Here is a 22,889-nt window from a genome sequence, read left to right as displayed (position 1 = left end):
GCTTTCAAAACCAGACATTTGGGGCTTTCATCTTTCCAGTGCTGGCTAGAAAGGCTGGGGTGCCTGATGTTGGGCATAATTCCTTCACTCCTTGAGGAAGAGTTCTGTGGGGTTTTTTGTTTGTTTGTTTGTTTGTTTTGATCCTCCCATGTAGGCCACTGTGCCTCAGGCCGAGTTCTGGGCAAGATAGTCTCAGTCCTACCCGTCTCAATGTCTCTCTTCTATCTGTTGCTGTGAGGGTACTGTTCATACAGCTTTCAGGACTTTTCAGAGTAAATTATTTCATATGTAGTCTAAATTTGTTGTAGCCATGGAGAAAGTGAGTTCAGGGTCTTCCTCCATTGCCATCTTGAACCTGACCTCCCCTAAAATCATTAACAGGTTATACACTTGTGTTATGAAGATCTAAAATCTCAAAGCAACTTAATCCCTAAAAGGATATCTATAATATACACATATAGAAAAACAATTACTTGTAAAATTATCTATAGATGAATGTAAACTCCTAACTCATTTTTAAATTCCTGCTAATTATACATTTTAAAACACTGTATGGAAAACTTGATTGAAATTGATGTGAAATTTGATTATTGTACATCTTTAATTATTATAGAGATGAATAAAATTATATTATAGTAAATGTAAAATATACTTTACGTTTTCTTTGAATTAAGAGCATTAAATCTTTATAATGAGCTATTAAATGCCAATATCTGAAAAAGTGATCGCAAATTTAAGGAACAATAAAACATGATGAGATTTCAAAGATCGACTGTCACACAATTCCTTAGCTGATAGAAAGATAGCCTTGGTGTCTTTCCACAGAAACTATTTTGCCACATTGTAATTGGCATCTGAGGGCTTGTTTCCTCCATTAGACTATATACTCCTGGTAAATAAGTGCAATGTGTTTATTCACCACTATATCTCCAGAGTGACGAAAATTGTTCAAAATATTATTTGTTGACACAGTAAACACTTAACTGTTAACACAAAGTATTCATTGTGTGCTTGCTTTAAGAACATTCATCATTCCATTACTTTCGATCACAATTGCTCTAAGAATGGTAGCACACAATATCATTTAAATCTTGTCATGTCCTGTGGGAAACTTTTCAGCTTTAGGTTTGAATTTTCATATACCCAGAGTGAAAAGACCTCTGATTATTTTGATGCCCTAGATCTCCTAATCCAACAGAAGTAAAATGTCTGTCATGTAGATTTGCTCTCCAGGAGACAAAGGCTTTCATCAAAATCCTCAGTATAGGGAAAATTGTAGCACCCTAGGAAAGCTACACGGGAACTTCAACTATACATGTAATAACAAGTATGACAAAAGTTAAAGTTTGGTAAATCTTCATGGAAATATTAAATCATTTATTATTCTGTACATTCTAGTCTCTTTGGACGCTGGAAATATTTTACGGTAAAAATATTGTTTAGAAACTAGCCATTCTTTTCCTGCTTTTGCCCATACAACATGGGTAAAAACTGGCATAAATATCTTACAAAATATTATTTCACCAGAGTCTGATCCTGCATGATAAAGGTTTAGGTACTTTTTCCCTTCACAAAGCATTTTCTAAAACTACATAACTAAGATTCACAATGAAGTTCTAGAATACTGGATAATCACCATTATTCAGTGAGTTTCAGGTACTGCTGTAGTTTGATCTGGCAAGATCACTCTATTATCCCAGGCACACAATCAGCAACCCTGCTTGTCTTTGTAACTTGAAATTTACTTCTCCTGTTCACTCTAACTCTTTTATTATAAAATTTTAAGAAAAGTAAAAATCATAACATAATAAAATATAGAAAATAACATTTCAATAATAATGAATGCTATTTTTCATCAGTTTTTGTTCTGTTATTTTTAAAGGCTAAAGCATTACAAATAAAATATAAGTCCGACATGTACAATCAGCCCCATCCAGCTCTCTCCCTCACCAGAGCTAATCACTCATGTGTTTTTGTTATGTAAGACATTTATGGCATTTTACTCTTCATGTTGCACTAAAACTTGTTAAATTACTCAACAATGCTTTTTAAAGTCTGTCATATTAACATGTGAAACACATTTATTTGTTTTAACTGCTATGTTTGCTGCTATTTATTCATTCTCCTGCTGATAGGTGTTTATATTATATCCATCTTTCACAATATAAAAAATACCATAGAAGTCATACTTTTAGAAGTCTTCTTTGTGAATATGTGCACAAGTTTTTCCAATACATACAGAAGAGTATTTGTGACAAAATAATCCAGGTACCGCATATTGCTATTCTGTTCTTTAAAGAGATTATAACAATTTACATTCCCAGAAGCAGCAATGAGAGGTATTATTTTACCACATTTTGTCTAATATTTGGCATTATTATAATTTTTAATGTCTTAACATATGATAGTTATATACCATAGTTATTTTGATAAACTATAATGTACTAACTACTGGGACGGGTTTAACAAAGTAGTTCCTTTAAAGAGATTTATTTTTCTCATACTTGGTTTAAATTTTAACAATGGCCTGTCAATGATCTTGGTAATAATGGCTATCATTTACTGGGCCACTTTGTATGTCCTACTATTATTTAAAGCATTTTAAGTACATCATTTTATTTAATTCTTTCAATCATGTAAGAATGGCTCTAAGAGGGCAGGGAGTTTTTTTCTGTTTTGACTGTTCTATCTCTAGGATTAAAACAGTCCTGTCACCTAGTAGGTGTTCGGTAAATATTTGTTAAATAAATAAATGTATCTTACCCCATTCAGGCTGCTATATCAAAATAACACAGACTGGGTAGCTTATAAACAATATAAATTTATTTTCCACTGTCCTGGGGACTGGGGAGTCTAAGATCAAGGCACCAGCACAGTTGTGATCTGGTGAGAGCCCTCTACCTGGTAAATACCCAGCACCTTTTCACTATGGTGGAAGGGGCTAGGGATCTCTGAAGGGTCTCTTTTATAAGAACCTAATCCCATTCATGGGGAACCTAAGCATCTCCCAAAGGCCCCTTCTTTTAATACATTCACATTGGACATGAGAATTTCAGCATACGTATTTGGGGGGGGGCACAAACATTTAGACCATAGCAAAATGATATAATTATTGTTTTATAGAATGTCATTTAGTGAGTCAATGGTTAATTTATTTTCCAAAGATGATAAAACTGGTAGGAAATGTCAGACTTTTAAATCGTAAGCATACTTAACCCCTTCCAAACATACTCTTCCCTTTCTGTATTTCCCATATATTCTAGAGGTAGAATCCATTACTTGCTGTCTAATCTATGAATTCTTTTAATGGTGAACTTTTAATTAGAATGACATATCTTTGTGAGAATGTGATTCTTAGTTGCTGTTCTCAAACAGACACAAAAATTTCCACAGCATAGGCTCTGGAGCTACTCTGTAAGCAGAGGTTTCTATTGTTTTGTTCAAATTTCCCGGGATGCTATCAGAAAAACAGAGTCCCTAAATCTATGTGAACACAAACTTGCAAGCTCAGGTATATAACTTTATATTTTCAGATCTTGTATCTTCACCCGCATGAGCAGCCGGAAGCAGGTTTCTTTTTAGGTCCAGAGGAGGACCTTTGGCGTGTAAGTAGGGATCAGCCTGCTGAAGTGTTTGGTTTTTCCAGATGCCCAGGAGCACGGTTTGGCCTCATTAGTAGGCGGGGGACTATTTTATGGCAAGAAAAAACTTTCCTTTTAATTCCTCATCTAATCTATAAAATTTCTCATAGGAATCACCATGTTAAGACTCTTTATCGAAATTACACTGATCAAATGCATGCGCTTAGAGTTGACACTCTGCCCAGAAATAATTAAATACCAATGAAATTATGAGACTCACTTTGAGTCTTTGTTTTTGTTGAAAGTTTCTCTCAGTATCACTGGCTATGCCAAATAGTATGGTCATTAATACTGTATATTAATATATACCCAGTGAGACAATTAAAAAACTTTTATTAAAGGTCTATTTTAGAAATCATAGCCTTTATATGTACATAACTTACAAAGTCCATCTGCAAAATTTAGGAAATATTTATTATTTTTTATACAAGTCTAAGATGCAAGCTCTTAGTGCTATTAATTTTATCAGTAGGATTCTTGATGATTACTCAAGCTCCACCTTAAAGTGCTGGTAAAAATTCTCAATTCTGACTGATTTTGACAAAGTTTTTTTAAAAAACTTCTAATTATGGCTTTTCTCCAGATCTAATTCAGAATTTTCGAACAATAGTCTTGCAGTATATCTATTGTTCATTCAAATGGGAGCATCTTGAGTGAACTTGCCTGTTAGTACATGAAATGCTGTGTGATAAATTTCAGTTCATATGTCCAAACTGCTCTTCAGTCATGTAAATACAGGAAGTAATTCAAAACATAATTACCAATAGAGCAACAATAGATTGCTTTAGTGGAGCCTATTCAATCATTTTTGAACGCACACTTTCTCCTTGTCTTTCCATAACTTATGTAATGCTGTGTGTATAATTTTTCTGCAGTCTCTACAATGATCACTGAGCCATATACTATCACATTAAAATGTAAATGTAATCACAGAGATCACAGTAAAAACAAAAAAAAACCTTACAACTACAGAGCTGTCTCTTGATTTTAGCCAATGTCACAGAAGTTCCTGGCTGCCAGGCATCAATGGACTATCCTGATGAAGAGCTTCTTTTCTTGGTAAACAGACACCTGGTAACTCAGCCTGAGCCAGGCTTAAGTCGTCAAACTGACTCTCACCTCATCTTCCTATTGTTACATCCTGGCTGTGTCAGTCCTACATTTTAATTTTTTAGAGGTGGAGTGGAGAAAGTGAGGGAACCCCTGCTTCATATTGGGTTTATTTTATTCCCACTTCCAAGAGCAATTAAAGCATTATTTAGCACTGCACTACCTATTTCTATAACAAAGATTTTCAGTATCTGGCTATAGTGTTCTGAAAACTGATGTACTCTATGAGACAACTATTCAAAATTTTAGACCATGTACATTCTCCTACAAATGTTCAAGTCTTTATATGCTGGCGCCTGTTGACCTTTGAGTCCAGTAGCAATCTCCGCGTACCCTCTGTGCCCGTAATGCTGGCCAACGGGCTGTCCCTCAAACACCATGCACTGTCACAGGTTTTTCTCTCCCTGGGATGTCATTCCAGTTTCTTCCAGGCTCAACTGTTCAGTTCCACCACTGTCTCCTTTAAAATGCTTCCTGTGACACCCTGACATTTCAGCAGCATTCATTGAAAAGCATTTTGTTTATATGGCTAGTATAATACTTTGGAAACTGCTTTATATATACCAGATTGTGAGTTCTCTAAAAGCAAACATCACACCTTTCCTTTTTTACATCCATTCCCCTGCGTATTGTCTTGCACATACTTGATATTCAATACACTTCTATCAAAATTCATTGTGCAGAATATGATTTCAAAATTCAATTTTAAGAGGATGTATTTATATTGAAACACTTCATTGTTTGATGCCTTTAATCAACTAACATATCAAGTAGGTGTATGTTGAAGAAATATATAACTGAATGTATGATAATAATTAATTATAATTATATTGCATAATTTATCTTGGCATAGATATATATTGTATTGGCCGTCTTTTAGCCTAACACTTATTCCGTAAGCATTATGTGGGGATTTAATAGCGTTTAGCATGTGTGCAATTAATTTAAAAATTTATGTGTTTATTTGAAGTTATGAAAAAATTAAAAATCTATTTATTTTATTTTCCTTTGTCAAATGACTTGACTACAACTTAGTAGAATACAAATCCAAAGATCATGTTCACTACAATGTCATGAACACTGAGTCCTTTGTTAGTACATTTTTTATTACTGTATCAGAGTTATCTTTGTGTCATTAAGTTAAGGTTACAGAACATTCTCATAATTAATGATTATATTTATGTGTCATAATCTGAAGATTTTTAAAAAATATTAATTTCATGGCTGAACACATTTAATAAAAGCATAATACAAAAACTTCCAAAATTAATCTTGCAAATACCTTTTGAAAGCCTTTAAGAAAATCTTTGGAAGCAGAAGTTTCAATTATGAAGATTATATGGCAATTCAACTAAGAGATAATGGATTGAGCTGGAGTGACAGAACCAGATGTAGAAAAAAGTGGACAGAAAGAAACATTTAAGACATGGAATAAAAATCTTTAAGCATGCTTAAATACTATAACTCGCCAAGAGTCAATAACATGTTATCTTTAAAATGAAAACATCTTTTACAATAAGGGAACAGCAGTGCTAATTCTAATCAATAAATAGTCAATCTCTCTTTTAGAAAATTCCAAACTATGTCAGTGGCTTTCTCCGTTCACCTGTGATTCCCCTCTCTCCAATGCCCATTGTCACAGCTTTCTTGCAAGCTCACTCTTCCAGTCACTTTTACTCACTATTAAATCTCCAGTACTATTCATAGTGTTTAGCACTTAAAATTATACAATAAATATTTAATGAGTGAAGGAAGGAACTTATGCAAAAAAGGTATATGTTCACAAACCCTCACATTTAATCAGTTGTTAGTAATTGTTCGATAGTGTTTGTGGTCCAAATTATTCCCTCTTCTATAAAAGTTTCTTTAAGTTCAGTTCTTAGAGTTTAATGCTGCAAGTCAACCCAATGGCTCAAAAAACTGGTACCATGTATTAGTATGTTACCTCTTCCAAATTTACATCTTAAATAGAGATCTTAAGCTTTTGTATTCCTGAATGGATCACTGACAGTGAGGACTGCAGGCACCAGGGCAGGCTGAAAAGAGCTGCTCTGAACTCATCAAATAGACACATCTTTTGTCTGTACAGAAGACAACTCTGATGTGGTCCAAGAATCTTTCAACCAGAGACTTTCTGACAGGTGTTTTGTTACATGTGTTTTCAGAGAGTCATAAAAAGCACAGCGCATGATGTGGGGATAAGCTCTGTAGTCAGTGACAGAACAAAAAGTTTGGGGACCAATGCTTTTTGAAGAGTTTTTCTAATTACTTGTGAATTGACATTGATATAAATAACACTCGACTAAAAAAAAGCCTCTTTTGCACAACTAAACGTCAGAGAACAGTTTGTTGAACATCTTCTTGCTTTTGAAAGTAGGTTTAGATTTACTGCTTCGTTTTATTTTTACATATAAAGTTTCAAAATATATAATAAACTGGTAAGGTGGCTGTATTTCTTATGTTTTCAAGGAAGAACTGATTACACTTGTATTTGGAGTTTCCTACATATAGCAGAGAACAAATGGTGGCTTCTGAAAATTGGTATTTTGGTTTCCTACCATGAGAAATTTGGTGATTATATGAACATATCAATTTTAAACTCCTCAATGATATTTCTGTATTTGGAATTGAAATAGATAAAAGACATTTAGTATTAGATATATCCTAATTTCCAAAGCCACTAGTCAACATCGGACAATCTAATCTTTCTAAAATATTATTAAAAGGCAAACATTTTATCAGTGTGGTCTCTACCTTTATTGTTAATGACAATAAAATAATAGTTTAAAGTCCAAGAATATTTTGTCACTGATTTTAGGCTTTAATTTTTGTCTGTATTATAATGTGGAGAACTAGTATTCTGAGAATCCATGCATTTTTGCTATTGACTCAGGAGAAAGTGGAAATATTTTCAGGACCCCTATTCTTTATTCTTATATTTAAAAAAAAGTTAACATCTCTATCTACTGGGAAAAAAAGCCCAGGAAAAAGATAGAATGTTTATAAAATTTTGAAAACATAGTATGTTCTAGGTAATTAACACTTTAGATATTCTGTGAACTAACTTGTCTGTTGTTCTACCTGGCAAATGGCAGAATCAGAAGTCTGCGAATACAAACAACATATTATAAAAAACCATTATAAAGTAGTACTAGAAAAGTCATTCACTGCTGATCACATCTGCAACTTTTCTAAGAAAATCTGCACCACACAAAAGGTACCAGATTGTGGCAGTCCCATCACAGCCGTGTGAACCATAATGAGCCACCTGGACAAAAGGTAACCCATTCACTGGGTGGCCCAGGATCCTGAACTTAGGATTTCTTGCATGGTTCTAAAAACCTAGGCTTAGAACTAAAGAGATGTATGGGGCCAACTATATTCTTTCTTATTTATTTGACAGGGAAGATTCTGAGAGAAGATGCCATCATCTGTGGGAACAGAGGTTGAAGAGTTATTAAGTAACAGGAAACATCACTGTAACCCATGCTGAACTAATACAAGATAAGTTAATGAAGGCACAGAAACCTGAGAAAGCTCTGTATGACACTCAGTGTTTGGGGCAAACATATTTTACTCTCTAGTCAACAGCCATCCTCCCTTCTTTTCTGCAGATAAAAACTTATTTTATTTGTACAGTAAGTGAGTGGTCGGGAAGGTTGAGCTATGTATGACTGGTCTAAACCCAATGGTATGTTAGTGCCTGTTTACACCAGCTCACAAAGGCTGGTTTTATGCGTTTCTTCCTAATGCAGAGTTCAATGATATCACATTAGCAGCTTCGATAACCTGCCAACATGGTAGTATTTACACCACAGAAATCAGCAAGTGCTATAAATTAGGATTACTACTCTCTCTGGCCTCCAAGCAGTTGTTAACCACTTATCAGCACTCTAAATTCATCATGGAAATTGCCTTTACTTTTGCCAGTGATTGGTCCAGGAGAAGGTATAGGACCAACAGATTCTAACCTATGACAAATAGGAGAAAATTTTATGGAAGGTTCTTGGAAAGATTTTCTTCTTGATAAGTTCAAGCCAGCAATCCACTTTGCTTCCCCGCTGTAGGGAGTATTTGAAATGCTTTGAGCTACAACCATGAGAGAAGTTCAACAGAATCCAGAGATGCCTACATAGGCCATTAATAACCTTAAACCACTGCCAACTAGGACATCCAAAGGACAGGAAAGTAGAAATAGTCCACTCTCAGGATAGAAAATAATGAAATGTATAGAATATCCTGTAGAGAATATAAAAACAATAATCAAACACATTAAATATTAATCTGCTTTTTATTACTACCCTGTACAAACAATTCTAAATAATGTTAGTGATGTGATACTCCTCCCCACACACATGGCCTATTCCTATCCAAGTCTTCTGCTATGCTAGGGCTTGTAAGTCTAGAATCTACTATCTTAAACATCTAGTTACCTGAAATAATGAAAGGTTTTTATTCTTTAAGCAACTTTCATATGAGTTTTCTATTATATGTAGGCAAAGTATTCTGAAGTACTGGAATTGTTTTTGGAAAGCAGCAGCCTGAGAAGGTTGCTAGGTCACGTTAACTCAGCCCTGAAAAGAAAAACCATGGGTTCCTGCTCTAAGGGCCCAAAGAGGTGCTGAAATCCCAGACTCTCCCAGTTTTAATTATGCAAAACCTGGCTAATTATGGCTCCTGTTCTTATGTGTCCAGGAGAGTCTCCCTATTGTGCCAACAGTATACCAATAAAAGTGCCTTTATGTCAAGTAGCACAAGCAGGCTTCTTTGCCATATACCAAAAGAACAAACTACAAAACAGAATCTAGCATTGAATAACTATATTACAAAAGACTGCTCTAATATAAGAAGTTGAATAAATTCACTTTGCAAAATCTATACTAAGAACAGCAAATAAATAAAAAAAACTTAATATAGAATTGTTTATAAAAATAAAATTAAAATTTATCTAAATGTTAACAAAAGAGAACAGATGACTTATTTTTGAAATTATATAATAATGTTGGAAAATTCAGCCTAATATTATGTATAAAAAACAAATAATTCATATACATTATATATCATACCCATTATTTGTCTTTTTATATGTAATATTTGGCTGAACTTATACATATGTGTGTATATAAATTTAAATATATATAAATATAAATATATAAATGTCATAACAGTACATCTGTCCAAAACAATTCCAGTCATTGTTAGTATAACAAGAACGGTTTGACTGATATCGATGTACCTTGTCAGCTAAGGAAAGTGGACTGAAATGCACATGTGTGAACAATAATGACTTCACTGTAGTAATCAGTGGGGGCGATAGATGCCATTCAGTGAGCATGTGTACTGTGTGGCCATAGCATTCAAAATGACTGAGTGAGCAGAGTAATGAATCTGCATCAAATTTTGTGTTGAACTTGAACATTCCTCTATAGAAATTATTCGGATGATTCAGAAGTGTACAGCTCTGGGCAACTGGTGATTGGCAGCGTCATCACAACAGCATGCCTGCTCAGGCATCACATCTTGTGCAGAGCTTTCTGGCAAAATATCAATCCACCCAGGTAACTCAGCCCCCCTACAGCCCAGATTTGGTGCCCCGTGACTTCTGGCTTTTTCCCAAAACTAAAATCACCTTTGAAAAGGAAGAGATTTCGGACCATCAGTGAGATTCAGAAAAATACAACAGAGCAGCTCATGGTGACTGGGAGAACTGCATGAGGTCCCAAGGTGCCATCTTTGAAGGGGACTGAGACATCATTTTCCCATGTACAATGTTTTCTGTACCTTGTATCTTCTTCAGTAAATGTCTCTATTTTTCACATTATATGGACGGACACCTTCTGGACAGACTATACACACACACACACACGTGCACTCACACACATATATGTATATGTTGGATGGAAATAAATCAGATATTAGTGATTGTTATTTCTGAATAGCGGGACCAAGGGATGTTAATATTTTCTCACAACTGTTTTCTGTTATTTGCAAAGTTTTTCACTCTACAGAAATAAAACAATTTTTAAAATAATTACTGCACATTTTCTTTCATTGACGAATTATAGAAACACACTAGGATTCTGGAATAGCAGTTCAGGATGAGAATGTACACACGTATGAAAGTAATGAATTCAACAAGTTAGGCAAAATACATCAGAAAACTAAAAAAATAACAGGATGTTAGAAACTCACAACAATTTGCTTTATAAAAAAGAATATTATCACATTCCAAGAAAACCTCTCTCTTTCAAAAAATATGTAATTTAAGGAGAAGTTTAATTTTTATGAGAATAAAAAAGATTAAAAACATTTAGTTCTCTGTTTTTACCACAGTATATCAAAACCCACAGTATGCTTCTGAGGATAGGGCTTTATGAGAGTAATTTCACAATCCCGTGGTGAGAATCATTGGTGATGAGAATCATCAGGGTCTTGCATGGAATCCCAAGCCTCTCTGTTACTGATGTAGTCAGATATTTAGACTTGTTTACTTGGTTCTTTAGATCACCACTATTCAAATACATGTACTAGTAGTTGAAATATACATTGTATATCAAATCAATAAAAAGTTTCCCCATTGATACATATACCTTCTTTTTCTGAGTGGATAAAAATATGGTTGGAAAAGAAGTGCAGGGAAATCAAGAGATACCAGTATTTTAAAGGAGGGAAACTAATGATTTATTTGAAAAGCCAGGATACGCCTAACATTTCCAGCTGTATTTTAAATTATGGTTTGCTCAAGAACAGAAGTTTCTTTAAGAGAGACAATGTAAATTGTTGGGTTGTAGGGACCACACGGCATGGGGTCATTACCTAAGGACAGATCAGACATAGCAGCACTTGGCAATAAAAAGTCTCATTATATTGCATGCAATTGATTATATTTATTATTATTCTGTTTCACAAAAAATGACTAGAGAAAATGTATGAATTAAAAAATCAAAACCATACCAGATACAGCAAGGAAGTCATCGATGCTTGTGATGTCATCAACAGCTTCCGTGAGGACATGGATATGATTCTCCCACGTGCGCTGGTACATTTCCATGGTTTTTTTGACAACTTGACTTTTGGGTCTTGCAGCCAAAGCTAGTGCAGCATTAATAATCTGTAAAGATGTAGATTATTACATATAGTGATTTCTTTGGGAATAGTTGCCAACATGCAAAAAGCAGTTATTCTTTCAAAAAATAGATACATTCATTTTTAACAACAGGAAAAATGGTAAGATGTCCTCATATGTAACTACCTTTTTGCTTTTGGTAATAATTTAATTTTTGACAATAATATAATTAATTTTAGAAATATTTATTGTTAATGCATTAAGAACTGCAAGAGATACAAAGATAATTGGTATCTGCCTTTCAGGGGTTTGTATATTACTCATTGGGAAGGGCAACATATAACTCAATTCAATACGCCATATGTGTCGTGAGTAGAAATAATGGTTATATAAGCTTTAGAGAATAGAGACATAACCTTCAGCAGAAGGAGTAAGAGCTCTGACTTGTTAAATTTTCCAGTAGATATACATTATTTATTCATTAATTCATTTATTCATTCAATTATTCATTCAACATTTCAAATATATTTTGCGTGTCTTTTATGTTTCCATCACTGTTTCAGGTTTTCAAGATATGATCATGAACAAGACACAGGCCAAAAGCATTGCCTTAATGAAGCTTATAGTATAGTTAGAGGGGCACAATCAATTATCAAGTTAAATATATGAAAAATGCAGCCCGTTAGATTACAATAAGAATGACAGAAAAAACAGAACAGAGAAGGAGATAAGGACTGGACTAGTGGTGAGGATAAAAACGTTTGCAATTTTAGGATAATTGAAGGGGAAATTTAAGTAAAATTACTCGTGAGAACAAGTGTTGGGACAGAGAAGTGGTAAGAGTCAAAAGGTTTGAAAATAAATAAGGGAAACACTGTGAGAATGGGAAGCAGTCTCTTCTAGAGCCTGCAGGCATCCTTCACTGTCCAACTCAAGGCTGTGGCCTTATTTGGAAAGCATGGAGAGTCATTTTAATTTTTGAACAATTTGTTCAGAATTACATTCTAGAAAATTAGTGTGGCATATAAGGCTATTGCAGTAGCTTCCAGAAGTACGAAGAGCCTGGACTGCAGTGGTGGAGGCAACCAAAAGGCTTTGGTGGGACTTACAGCGAACTAACAGGGGGTTAGGACAGGCTAATTATTGTCAAAACTAGCATGCAGGGGTTAACAACTTTGTGGAAAACAATATTTAAGGACATGGAAATACATCCACAGCAGTGTAATAACTGTAGATCACAAAACCTTATCCTTTATAGGATGCCATTTCTAGCAAACATGCTAGAAATAAAAGTTAGATAAATATATGCAACCATTAACAATAGTTCTCTACAAGTGGGGGAACTTACAGTGCTTTTTTATTTTATTCTGAGTGTGTAACTGGATTTTTCCGATTTTCTATGGTGAATGTTTTAGTTGTATACTCAGAATAAATGAAGTAATTCTTTTAAAAAAGATGATTACTAAGGGTTTTCCATGACTAATGTATTGGAAAACATCCTGTGTGGTTTCAGGAACTGCAACACTGCCAACAGGCGGGAGGGCCCCAAGGCTGGAAATAATCAGGGGGGCCTTGGAGAAACAGGCCCCTGAGGAGACAAAACCTGTCCTCCCTGGCAGGGGCATAGCTCCTACCTCTCTCCTTGGCCCTGTGATGGTCGCTTGTTGATGACAAGTAAGACCCCTTGATGGAGGGGCAACCTAAGCCAGACATCGACTGGTATGGGAAGCAGACAAGGACTTGGGGGACACGGAGAAAGGGCAAAAAGGCATACACCCCTCTGCTCGGCTTGGACATGGCCAGAGTCCTCATTCTTTCTGAAAGAAGTCTCCTTGTCTCCTGGCAGCTCCCTCCCCCTGCCTGGCTCAGGCTCCAAACAATACTGAGTGAGTCCTAAAAGTAAATTCTTTGAAGTGTGCTTTGCTCTTCCCTCAGAAGCTCTAGCCAGCTCATGCTGGGAAGGAAATTTACATTATTCACAGACCCTAACCCTATACCCTTAGGCACTCTTATGTTTACTACGCTCTCATGTTTAGTCATCTCTCTTATTTACTAGCCACCTCTCGGACCCATGTAAATTGGTGGGTTCCTGCCGTTTGTTTTCTGCAAAGCATCACCCATTCTCTGTAAACATTAACACAGTGATGTAATGAGATAAGCTGTGCATTCCTGTTACCTGGCTCCACTGATGACCCTTTCAATAAAAGCCTTTAAACAAAGGGGCTCGGGGCCTTCCCCACTAGGGGGATGGATGGGCCATGGCCCCTCTCCTGGCAAACAGAGAAGTGTTTGCAACAACTCGTGTGTATTCCCCCCATCCGTGACACCCCCGGGACGGGCTCTGAGGGATTCAGAGTCCCCAGTCCCATTTCAGTTGGCCCCAGACAGTAACCCTCAGATCCTAGAACGCCGCGCTCCCCGTACGTGCTCCGTCCCTGGTGTGGCAGTTGTTGCCTGGATCTGGAACAAGTGGCCGCTGGAGGCGCTTCCCCACACACCACACGCAGCACTAATGGAGAGAATTATTAGAGTATTGATAGAAAAGTAGAGGAGGGAGAGTTAAAAAGTCAGTGTAGAGCCAGATGTGTGCAATTGTTTTGGAGGATAGTGTGGATGAGGGATATTAAATGTCAACTTTCCTATCAGAGATGCTGACGTTGAAGGGACTCTTGGCCTTCCATACAAATTACATACTGAGCAATCAGAGAATTGGAATTGTAACTCATAAAAAATGTTGTCTTTTGTTACTATGCAGCAACACGGTATCAGATTCTGCACTGGAAACTAAAGACATCATGATGAAAACGATTCCACCAGAGTTTCTAAAACAGCCCATAATCTAATAGAAGAATCAAGGAAAAACCAGGGAGTTGGCAACATACCAGTGGTTCTCAGAAAGTTAGCCTGAAGCAGGAGCACCTGGAGAGCTTGTGAAAACAGATTCCTGATCCACACCCTAGAGTTTCTAATTCAGTCCATGTACCCTGGGGCTTCAGAATTTGTATTTCTAACTGTTTCCCAGGCAGTAGTGATGCCACTGTTGGTGCTCCCACTCTGAGAACCATTGCAGTCTATAAAAAATGTTACAAGGGCTATGGTAAAAAGAAGAACAAGATGCGCTATAACACATGGGAGAAGTACCCAGATCCATAAGGAAAGATGTCCCAAGGGACTGAAATTTAAAAAATAAGTAGAGCCCTGACAGGTGTGGCTTAGTTGGTTGAGTGTCCTCTCTCAAAAAGAAAGGTTTCTGGTTTGATTCCCAGTCAGGGCACATGCCTGGGTAGCGGGCAGGTCCCTGGTTGGGGCCTGTGCAAGAGGCAAACAACTGATGTTTCTCTCTCACACATTGATGTTTCTCTCCCTTTCTTTCTCCCTCCCTCTAAAAATAAATAAACAAAATCTTTTAAAAAGTAAGTAGAAATTAATATAACATGATATCCTTCTGAAAAGAAATAATCACACATGTAATAACCTAGATATGAGATAGAGGCTAACCTCACCTCCTGGGGAATGTGTAGCAGGGAGGTGATAATAATAGATTTGGAAGGAAATCAAAAGATACAATGGAAAGAGGGAAGAGAAAAATACCTCTGTAAACTACCCACAAAGAGGAAGTGATAAAGATGAGAAAAAGAAGCATCAAGGAGGAGGTAGAAAACTGATATTAAAGAATCAATATAAGAAAGATTTTTTTTCCTCCTTAAAGGTCAAGAATAATGAAAAATAAAACTGGCTTTTGAATTGGAAAACCAGAGTCATTAGTGCAGAAGAAGGTTGGACACAGCATTCAGATTTCACCAATGTAAAATGGAAACAATAAAAAGAATATTTTTCTACTAAGTACACTAAGTGCTGTACTTTACGTAAATGACTGCCAACAAATTATTGGAGATGGAGGAGGGGAAAAATTTGTGGCTCAAAAATATTATGCTGATATCTTCTTTTGAATTTCTTTTTTTATAAAAGAGAAACACATTAAATTCTAAGAAAACACACACTACTTTGAGAAATAGCTACTGTACAGTATCTGTTGACTTCAGTTTCAGTTTTATTAACCTATTAACTTACAATGTATGTTTGTGTATATTGCAAGGCTCTGGTCTCTGCTGTTTCATTGTCCCTGCAATTGAACAACTGTGTACACATGTGGTTGTGGGGAAATTCAGAGAAACGTACTTTTAAAGTAGCACTGGTGCAGAACCCTCAGTGGGGATATGGAGTCATGAATATAAGACAGACTATATTTTTTAAGAACATTTTCAGTTCTGCAGCTGATCCAATTTATCTGATTCAACACTGTGCACTATGAAAAAATTCTATCCTTCTTGACTCTGCTGGTATTTAGCTTAAATCTAAAAGCAGACAAAATTCAGAAGATAATCCTAACCTTCCCTGAGAGAGAAAAAAGTCTTCATCCCAATGCCGCACTCCTAGCACTTTTCTATATATATGGGGTTGAGGCAGAAGACCATCCTTAAATCCTCTTCATGCTGACTAAACATGTCTGAAATAAATTATGTTGCTTTCTGAGGCATTTCTCTTTAGATTGTGGTGGAGATGTGTACATGACCCGTGAATCACCTAGTCAGTCATTTCACCTTTGCAACAGCCTCTTTAAAATTCAGGAACTTATTATATCTTAACAGGACTATTTTAATACCTTTTCAAATAGTGTCCTATTTTCAGTCCCTACCGAAAAGAAAAAAAAAAAAATTTAAGTGGAATTCTGTTAAGCAAGTAGGAAGGGCAAATGAGTTGAGCAAAGTTACAGCTGTAGAACATGGAACCCTAAGGACCTGCGCAGACCTCTTTTCACTTCCTCTTTGTATCTGGTTTCTACAATCCCAACTCCATTTCCTGCCCATGCTCACTGATAAAGGGCTGTGTTTGATGCTGATTCTCCTTCTGACTATCTTCATTTCTCTTTCCTCATAGAAGCCTCTTCAAACTAGCGCCTATTACACTTTGTGCATGTTATTAGTCACCCCTGAAGAAAGCTTAGTTTCACCAGCTCCCATTCTACCTTCCTCAGGCTTCCTACCCGTCCTACTGGTACATGTGGCCAAAGCCTCAGCATGCCTGAGTCTAAGCTCTCTCCCATTTAAAAAATTATTTTTCAGTTATAGTTTACATTAAATATTATTTTGTATTATTTGTATGTTCATATTAAATCAGAGAATTTTTATTACAACATGCTCTCACTTGTTGTGGGAAACTCTCAAACATCTAAACTTGATTCAGAATATTTAGGATTTTTAGATTATCTCCAAGTTTCTTTGTTTCCCCCCAGGTATCAGAAGTTTGTGTTTCAGGGCTTTTCATTTGTACAGGTTCCATCTAAGATACCAGAGAGGTCCTAGAAACGTGTTCACAGGTCATTTGTTCTAGTAAATTTGCCACAAGTATTTTGGGATCCAGTTGAGGGAAGGTGGGTTGGGTGTACATTTAGTTTAGTTTAGTGGACTAATTTTGAAAGGTTTGCAGTTACTTCTGTATATATCCTTTACTACACCCATACTTGTGGTACTGACATCGTACTGTGAAAAGAACCTTTATCTCTAATTGCATGCTCCCTATTTCCTGAAACTTTCCTAAACAAACTATGCAAAAACGAAGACTTTATCATCTTCCTAGTTTGTCTACAGAAAAGAATATTATAACATAAATTGTTATTTGAGAGGTGATCAACAGTGTGCAGCAAAAAAGAAAAAAAAGGTAGGAAGGAAGGAGGGAAAAAAATGAAAAAAAGGAAGGAATTAAGAGAGGAAAAAGAATGGAATGAAGAAAGAGCAAAAAGATAAGAAAAGGGGAAAGAAAAAAGATGCATAGATTTCTGTCTGTCAGATAATAATGCATATATTATATCACTTTTCTAGATTTTGTAATGTTTTAGTATTTGTCCACATTTAAAATTTGTAATTAGCTATTTATTTTTGCATTCTAAGTAAATACTTTTTCTTAAAGGAAGCCCTCAAAACTGCATACATTTTGGGCCCCACACAGCTTGGTCTGCCCCAGCCAAACAATGAATTTTTCATAAAGAGCTATCTATCATCTGAAATGATAAAGTGAGCACAGATTCTACTGCAACATTTTTTTACTGTAATTCAGACTTTACTAGTATTTAAATCTGATGATGACAATGATAGCGATACAAATTAGTCATTATATAGACCACTCTGTTCTTACATACAAACAGAAAAATGAATGAATGGATGCAAAGATAAATGATAGATGGATGATTAGAAAGACAAAAAGGAACACAGATGGCAGATGAGTGGTGGGCTATATTGATGGAGGGATGCAAAGATGAACAGATGTTTGTAAACAGACTCTTTCTACTTTTATTGATATTTTGAATAAATGTATTTCATTTGTTCTATTTGAATTTAAGAGAATATCTGAAAAAAAGCTAAAATTATTGTTAAACTTAGGACTTTTTCACATTAAGGAATGCGATTTATTAAAACACTCCTAAGAAATTAAGAAAATATATTATTAAAAATCATTGAGAGGGTGGTCATTATCTTCCCTCCATGGATAAGGCAGTAGGAATTGACTCCCTTTTATGCAAATCAGAAAATTAGCACTCAAAATCTTTTTACCCATTTTTATTGCCAATTATATTGGTGTTACTTTGTTGAGGATTACATAAAGTACATTCTGTTCTGAATCAATCATTTTGCAGTTGTCAAGATGTGATTTTATTATTTATTTTTATTTTAATTTTATTTTAATTTATTTTTTCAAATACATTTTTCTCTGCCTACCCCGCACCACTTTCCCTTGCCCCTTCTACTGCAACATTTTATCTAAACTCTGTCTGGATAACAAGCTGTTGACTTTGCTTCCTTAGAGAAAATAGTACTACCGGATGAAGGAGTCTTTTTCAATGTTCTACAGCATCTAATTCTTTGTGGAGACAAGCTATTCAAGCTATTCCTTTCCCCCATCCTCACTTTTGGTGTGATAGTCTTTTTTTAAATATCTATTTTATTTCTGAATTTTGTTGCAAATAGTAAAATAGTGTGGTAATCAAAGGACTAATGCTACTGAGAGCTTGCAATATTCCAGGAATGGTTTCTATGTACTTGATTTGCATTAAAATTTTGAATCCAATAAGAAAGGCCCTATCAGTATTCCTATTTCATTGGAGAGACAGTAGACACACAAAAAGATGGAGTAATTTGTGAAAGTTATACAAGGAACTATGGATTGGAAGCCAGGGGGCTTAAATCAGAGGTTTACTGTGCTTCAAACTGATATTCTATCCACAGGAGAGTCATATTAACACTCTCAGTGCTCATTTTCCCAGAAGTTACAGGTATTTGTGCACTGGAGTAAGAGAGAGGAATCAGTGTTGGAGTTACCTGATCCCTCTCAGGTTCCTTCCGATTTGAACATACATTTTTTTAATTATTATTAAATTTATTTAGGGGACATTGGTTAATAAGATAAATTTCAAGTATATAAATCTATACTACATCATCTTTATATTGCATTGTGTGCTCAACACCCAAATTTAGCCTCATTCTCTCACCATTTGTTTTATCCCTTTTCTCCTCCTCAACTTCCCCCATTTCCCCCCTCCCAGTAAATGCCATACTGTTGTTGATATCAAACTAAAAAGCTTCTGAACAGAAAAAAAATCAACAAAACAAACAAGAAACCAATACAATGGGAGAAGATATTTGTAAACAATACCTCCAAAAATATGGGCTAACATCTAAAACATATAAAGAACTCATACCATTCAACAACAACAAAAAAATCCAATTTTAAAAATTGGCAGAGAACCTGAACAGACACTTTTTCCCAAGATGACACACACATGAACAACAGATACATGAAAAGACGCTCAACTTTACTATATGTATATATATATATATATACACACACACACTAGCTATAAATATATACTAGCTATATGTATATATTTATATATACACTTGCTATAAATATATATATTTACTAGATTATATATATATATCTTCTTTTGAAAAATTTCTGAAAACAATTACTTAAGAAGTGAAAATAAATCTGTGTAATTTAATTTTTCCTCAAAGATATTTCAATATTGGCCTTGATACAAATAATCTTAAAAATCTTAGTATAACAAAAGCAATTTGTGGATTAAAAAGATGAGTTATGTGCAAATATCTATAGGTCTGATTACCTCAGTGTCATGGTATATAGAGAAAATTAAAATAATGAAATATATGATACCTCAAATACACTTGAACTAGTATTTGAGGGGAATTTATAGGTTATCCACTTAGGAGTAATACTGCAGTAATTTTGGAGTTGTAGCAACCATGGTAATGACATCAAATTCAGTGCTCCAATCCTGTGCATTTTTTTCTTAGTTGCTTAAATGTTGTTCCACTATCAAATGTTTCTCACTTTCTATGGTTGTCTTCAATATTTCCTTAGTTTTGATAGCCTTTTCCTTTCTGTCTTCTCTCATACTTAATTTATGGAAAATTATCTTTGCATTTTAATAGTAAGCCATGCAATATTTATCATCATGAATCTCCCAGTCACATCTTTATGTTAAATGATAAAGGCATTTCAGAGCTGAGCTAGGGAGGGGGCGATGGTGAGGATATAATTTGTCATGGACTCCCACAGATTTAGACAACTAATGAGACTGCATTCAACTTGGGCCTGTCAAGGTTGTAATCTCCTTACTCTGTGAAGGGGTAATCCCTGTATGATAGGATTACTCACACTAAACCTTCTCAGGAGGCTTTGAATACACATGAGAAACCAATTATTTCACATAAAAAATCAGACTATTTTCTTGTCATCTATACTAATTATTAAGGCAGAGCAACTTACTAAATCAAATAAGTAAATGAGAGAATAAAAGAATATTAAAAGAACTGTTGGGCATAATATAACAAAGTCATCAATGAGTAGGTTTTATAGACAAATTAAAATGGAATTTGGGGTCAGATCTCACATTTTAATCCAGCTTCATTATTTATTAGTTTTGTGTGATTGTAGACAAATTGTTTCCTCTCTGAGCCTCAATTTCCTTATCTGTAATGGTTATAAAAATGCTTATTACAAAGGTTGTTGGTAGAATTCAATTAGATTAAGTAAAACAACTGGCACAGAATTAGACATTTTATGAGTATTTGCTTCCAAGCAGAGAGTTTGGAAAAAATGCAAAGAATACTTAGGGAATTTAAACACTATATACACAAATACACATATAAAAAGAATTTACAATGTATAGGCTCCACAATCTCTTTGATATACTAATTACAAAAAATGTTCCTTGGCCAAAAATATATGAATATAAGGAAAACTGAGTCTACAAAAATGCTATATTCTTGTGATTTACCTGTACCATAAAACCAAAATAAGAGAAAACTTGACATAAAAAGGGAAAAAAATTCTGAAATCAATAATATATATTACAATTTAAGGTAATAGAAAATACTTTAATTTCTAATCACGAAAGAGCAGAAACAAGAAAGATTTTAAGATCCATTATAATCTGCCACTGAGGGATTTAATAAGTTTAGAATTTAGAGCAGAAAAAAAAAAGTACTATCTTCAAAATCATTAGAGTTCACATGGAGGGATTAAAAATTTATTTCATATCTTTGCAAAATTAATACACTTCTTTAAAAAAAGACATTTTATGTTAGAAGCATTGACAAAGTTCATTTTAATGCACCATCCAATTCTACATAAAATAAAGGCAAAATGCAAGCTATTTATTAATTGCCAAAATGTATTTTAAAATAAGAGGCCAACAAAAGTTAAAAAAAAAAAAGCATATATTTGCAATGTCTGAACGCTTGGGACTAGATATTTTCTCCGTATATTTGGAATTTCTGAGGGTTTAACTCGGTGTTTTTCTCAAACCATGAGCTAAAAGGAGTTCACATAACATTAGAAGATCTAACATTTTTAATTTCAAAGAATATTTAGTACATTCCTACCATTTATCTAAGGTAGAAAACATTAGACAAGAAAAACTCAGAAAAAAATTTTTTAAGTGCGTCATGCACAAATATTCAATACTGGCTAACAAACAGACAATCCAGATCACATAAGCAACATTATTCCCCAGCTTCCACGATGTATTAAGACGTTACAGAGCAACAGGTGCACAGGGCAGTGCGCAGATGATGCTTTGATGAGTTGTTTTGCCAACTCACTCTTTGCATCTTTTTTCCTAAACCTTTCCCATGTAGAATGTTATAGAAGTATTTCGAACTGAATAGTAAAGTACATTTGGAGTGGTTTGAAACAAATGAACTATACAAATTTAAGGTATTATTATACCAACAATTTTTTCCTGGTATTTTTAAGTTATAAAGAGTCAGGGTATTGAGGAAAATGTCCTTATCATTCTGGAAATGGAAAGAAACACATCATGTTTCCCCATCAAATCATTTACTATACATTGGAGAAGATTACTTCTTGGTTACAAAAGATTTTTAAAGTTTTGGATGTTTGTTTCAAGCTCTAGGACCTGGAATCCTTCATTGTTGAAGCATATAGACTGGTGTGCGCAAAATACCACACCAACACGCTTCACTACTTATTGAAGAAGCAATGGCCTACGTTCAGGAGAACTCTGTGAGTATGCTTCTTAAGGGAAATAAACAAACAAATAATCTGAATTCTCAGTTACAAATGAGTTGGTTGATAGATATTACCCCAGGAAGAAATAATGACTATACACTGGAATATAGCCCCTCTTTGTTGAATGCAGACCTGAACGTCTCAATTTTAAAGGGCTATTAGTTTTTGTTCATCAGGCTTGAGCCATAACAAGCATAGTAAAAGATAAACAAGTCTGGTGTTTATTACAGACTTAGATACCCTGGACTGTGTATATAACTCAGGAATAAAATACTACTGCTTTCCAGGAGTTGGACTATATAAGTTAGACTGAGTAGTGGGACACAAAGCTAGGAATAGGAGGAAATTTTCTCTGGTGACAAACCAACAATGGCTTTACGCAGCTGCAGAATCTGTTGAAAAGCTCATGCCATTTTTTATAATGGAATAGGAAGAACTGGACGTTCTCCATGATGCGGGCC

The 22,889-nt window shown here is 35.0% G+C and overlaps 1 protein-coding gene across 2 annotated transcripts in view; it reads right to left on the bottom strand.

Moving 5' to 3' along the window:
• The window catches only part of CTNNA3 (catenin alpha 3), a 1,483,556-nt gene that overhangs the window by 470,150 nt on the left and 990,517 nt on the right, over window positions 1–22,889 (bottom strand). For both annotated transcript variants that reach the window (XM_054572720.1, XM_054572719.1), the window contains exon 11: window positions 11,706–11,862. In XM_054572720.1, coding sequence (XP_054428695.1) covers window positions 11,706–11,862 — 157 coding nt within the window. The remainder of the gene's footprint in view (window positions 1–11,705; window positions 11,863–22,889) is intronic.

This window comes from Pteronotus mesoamericanus, unplaced genomic scaffold, assembly GCF_021234165.1.
Source record: "Pteronotus mesoamericanus isolate MK-2021 breed Mesoamerican mustached bat unplaced genomic scaffold, CSHL_Meso_final contig_24, whole genome shotgun sequence".
Lineage (NCBI taxonomy): Eukaryota > Metazoa > Chordata > Mammalia > Chiroptera > Mormoopidae > Pteronotus > Pteronotus mesoamericanus.
Note: the sequence above shows the minus strand (reverse complement) of the source record. Positions and strands in the feature narration are given on the sequence as shown.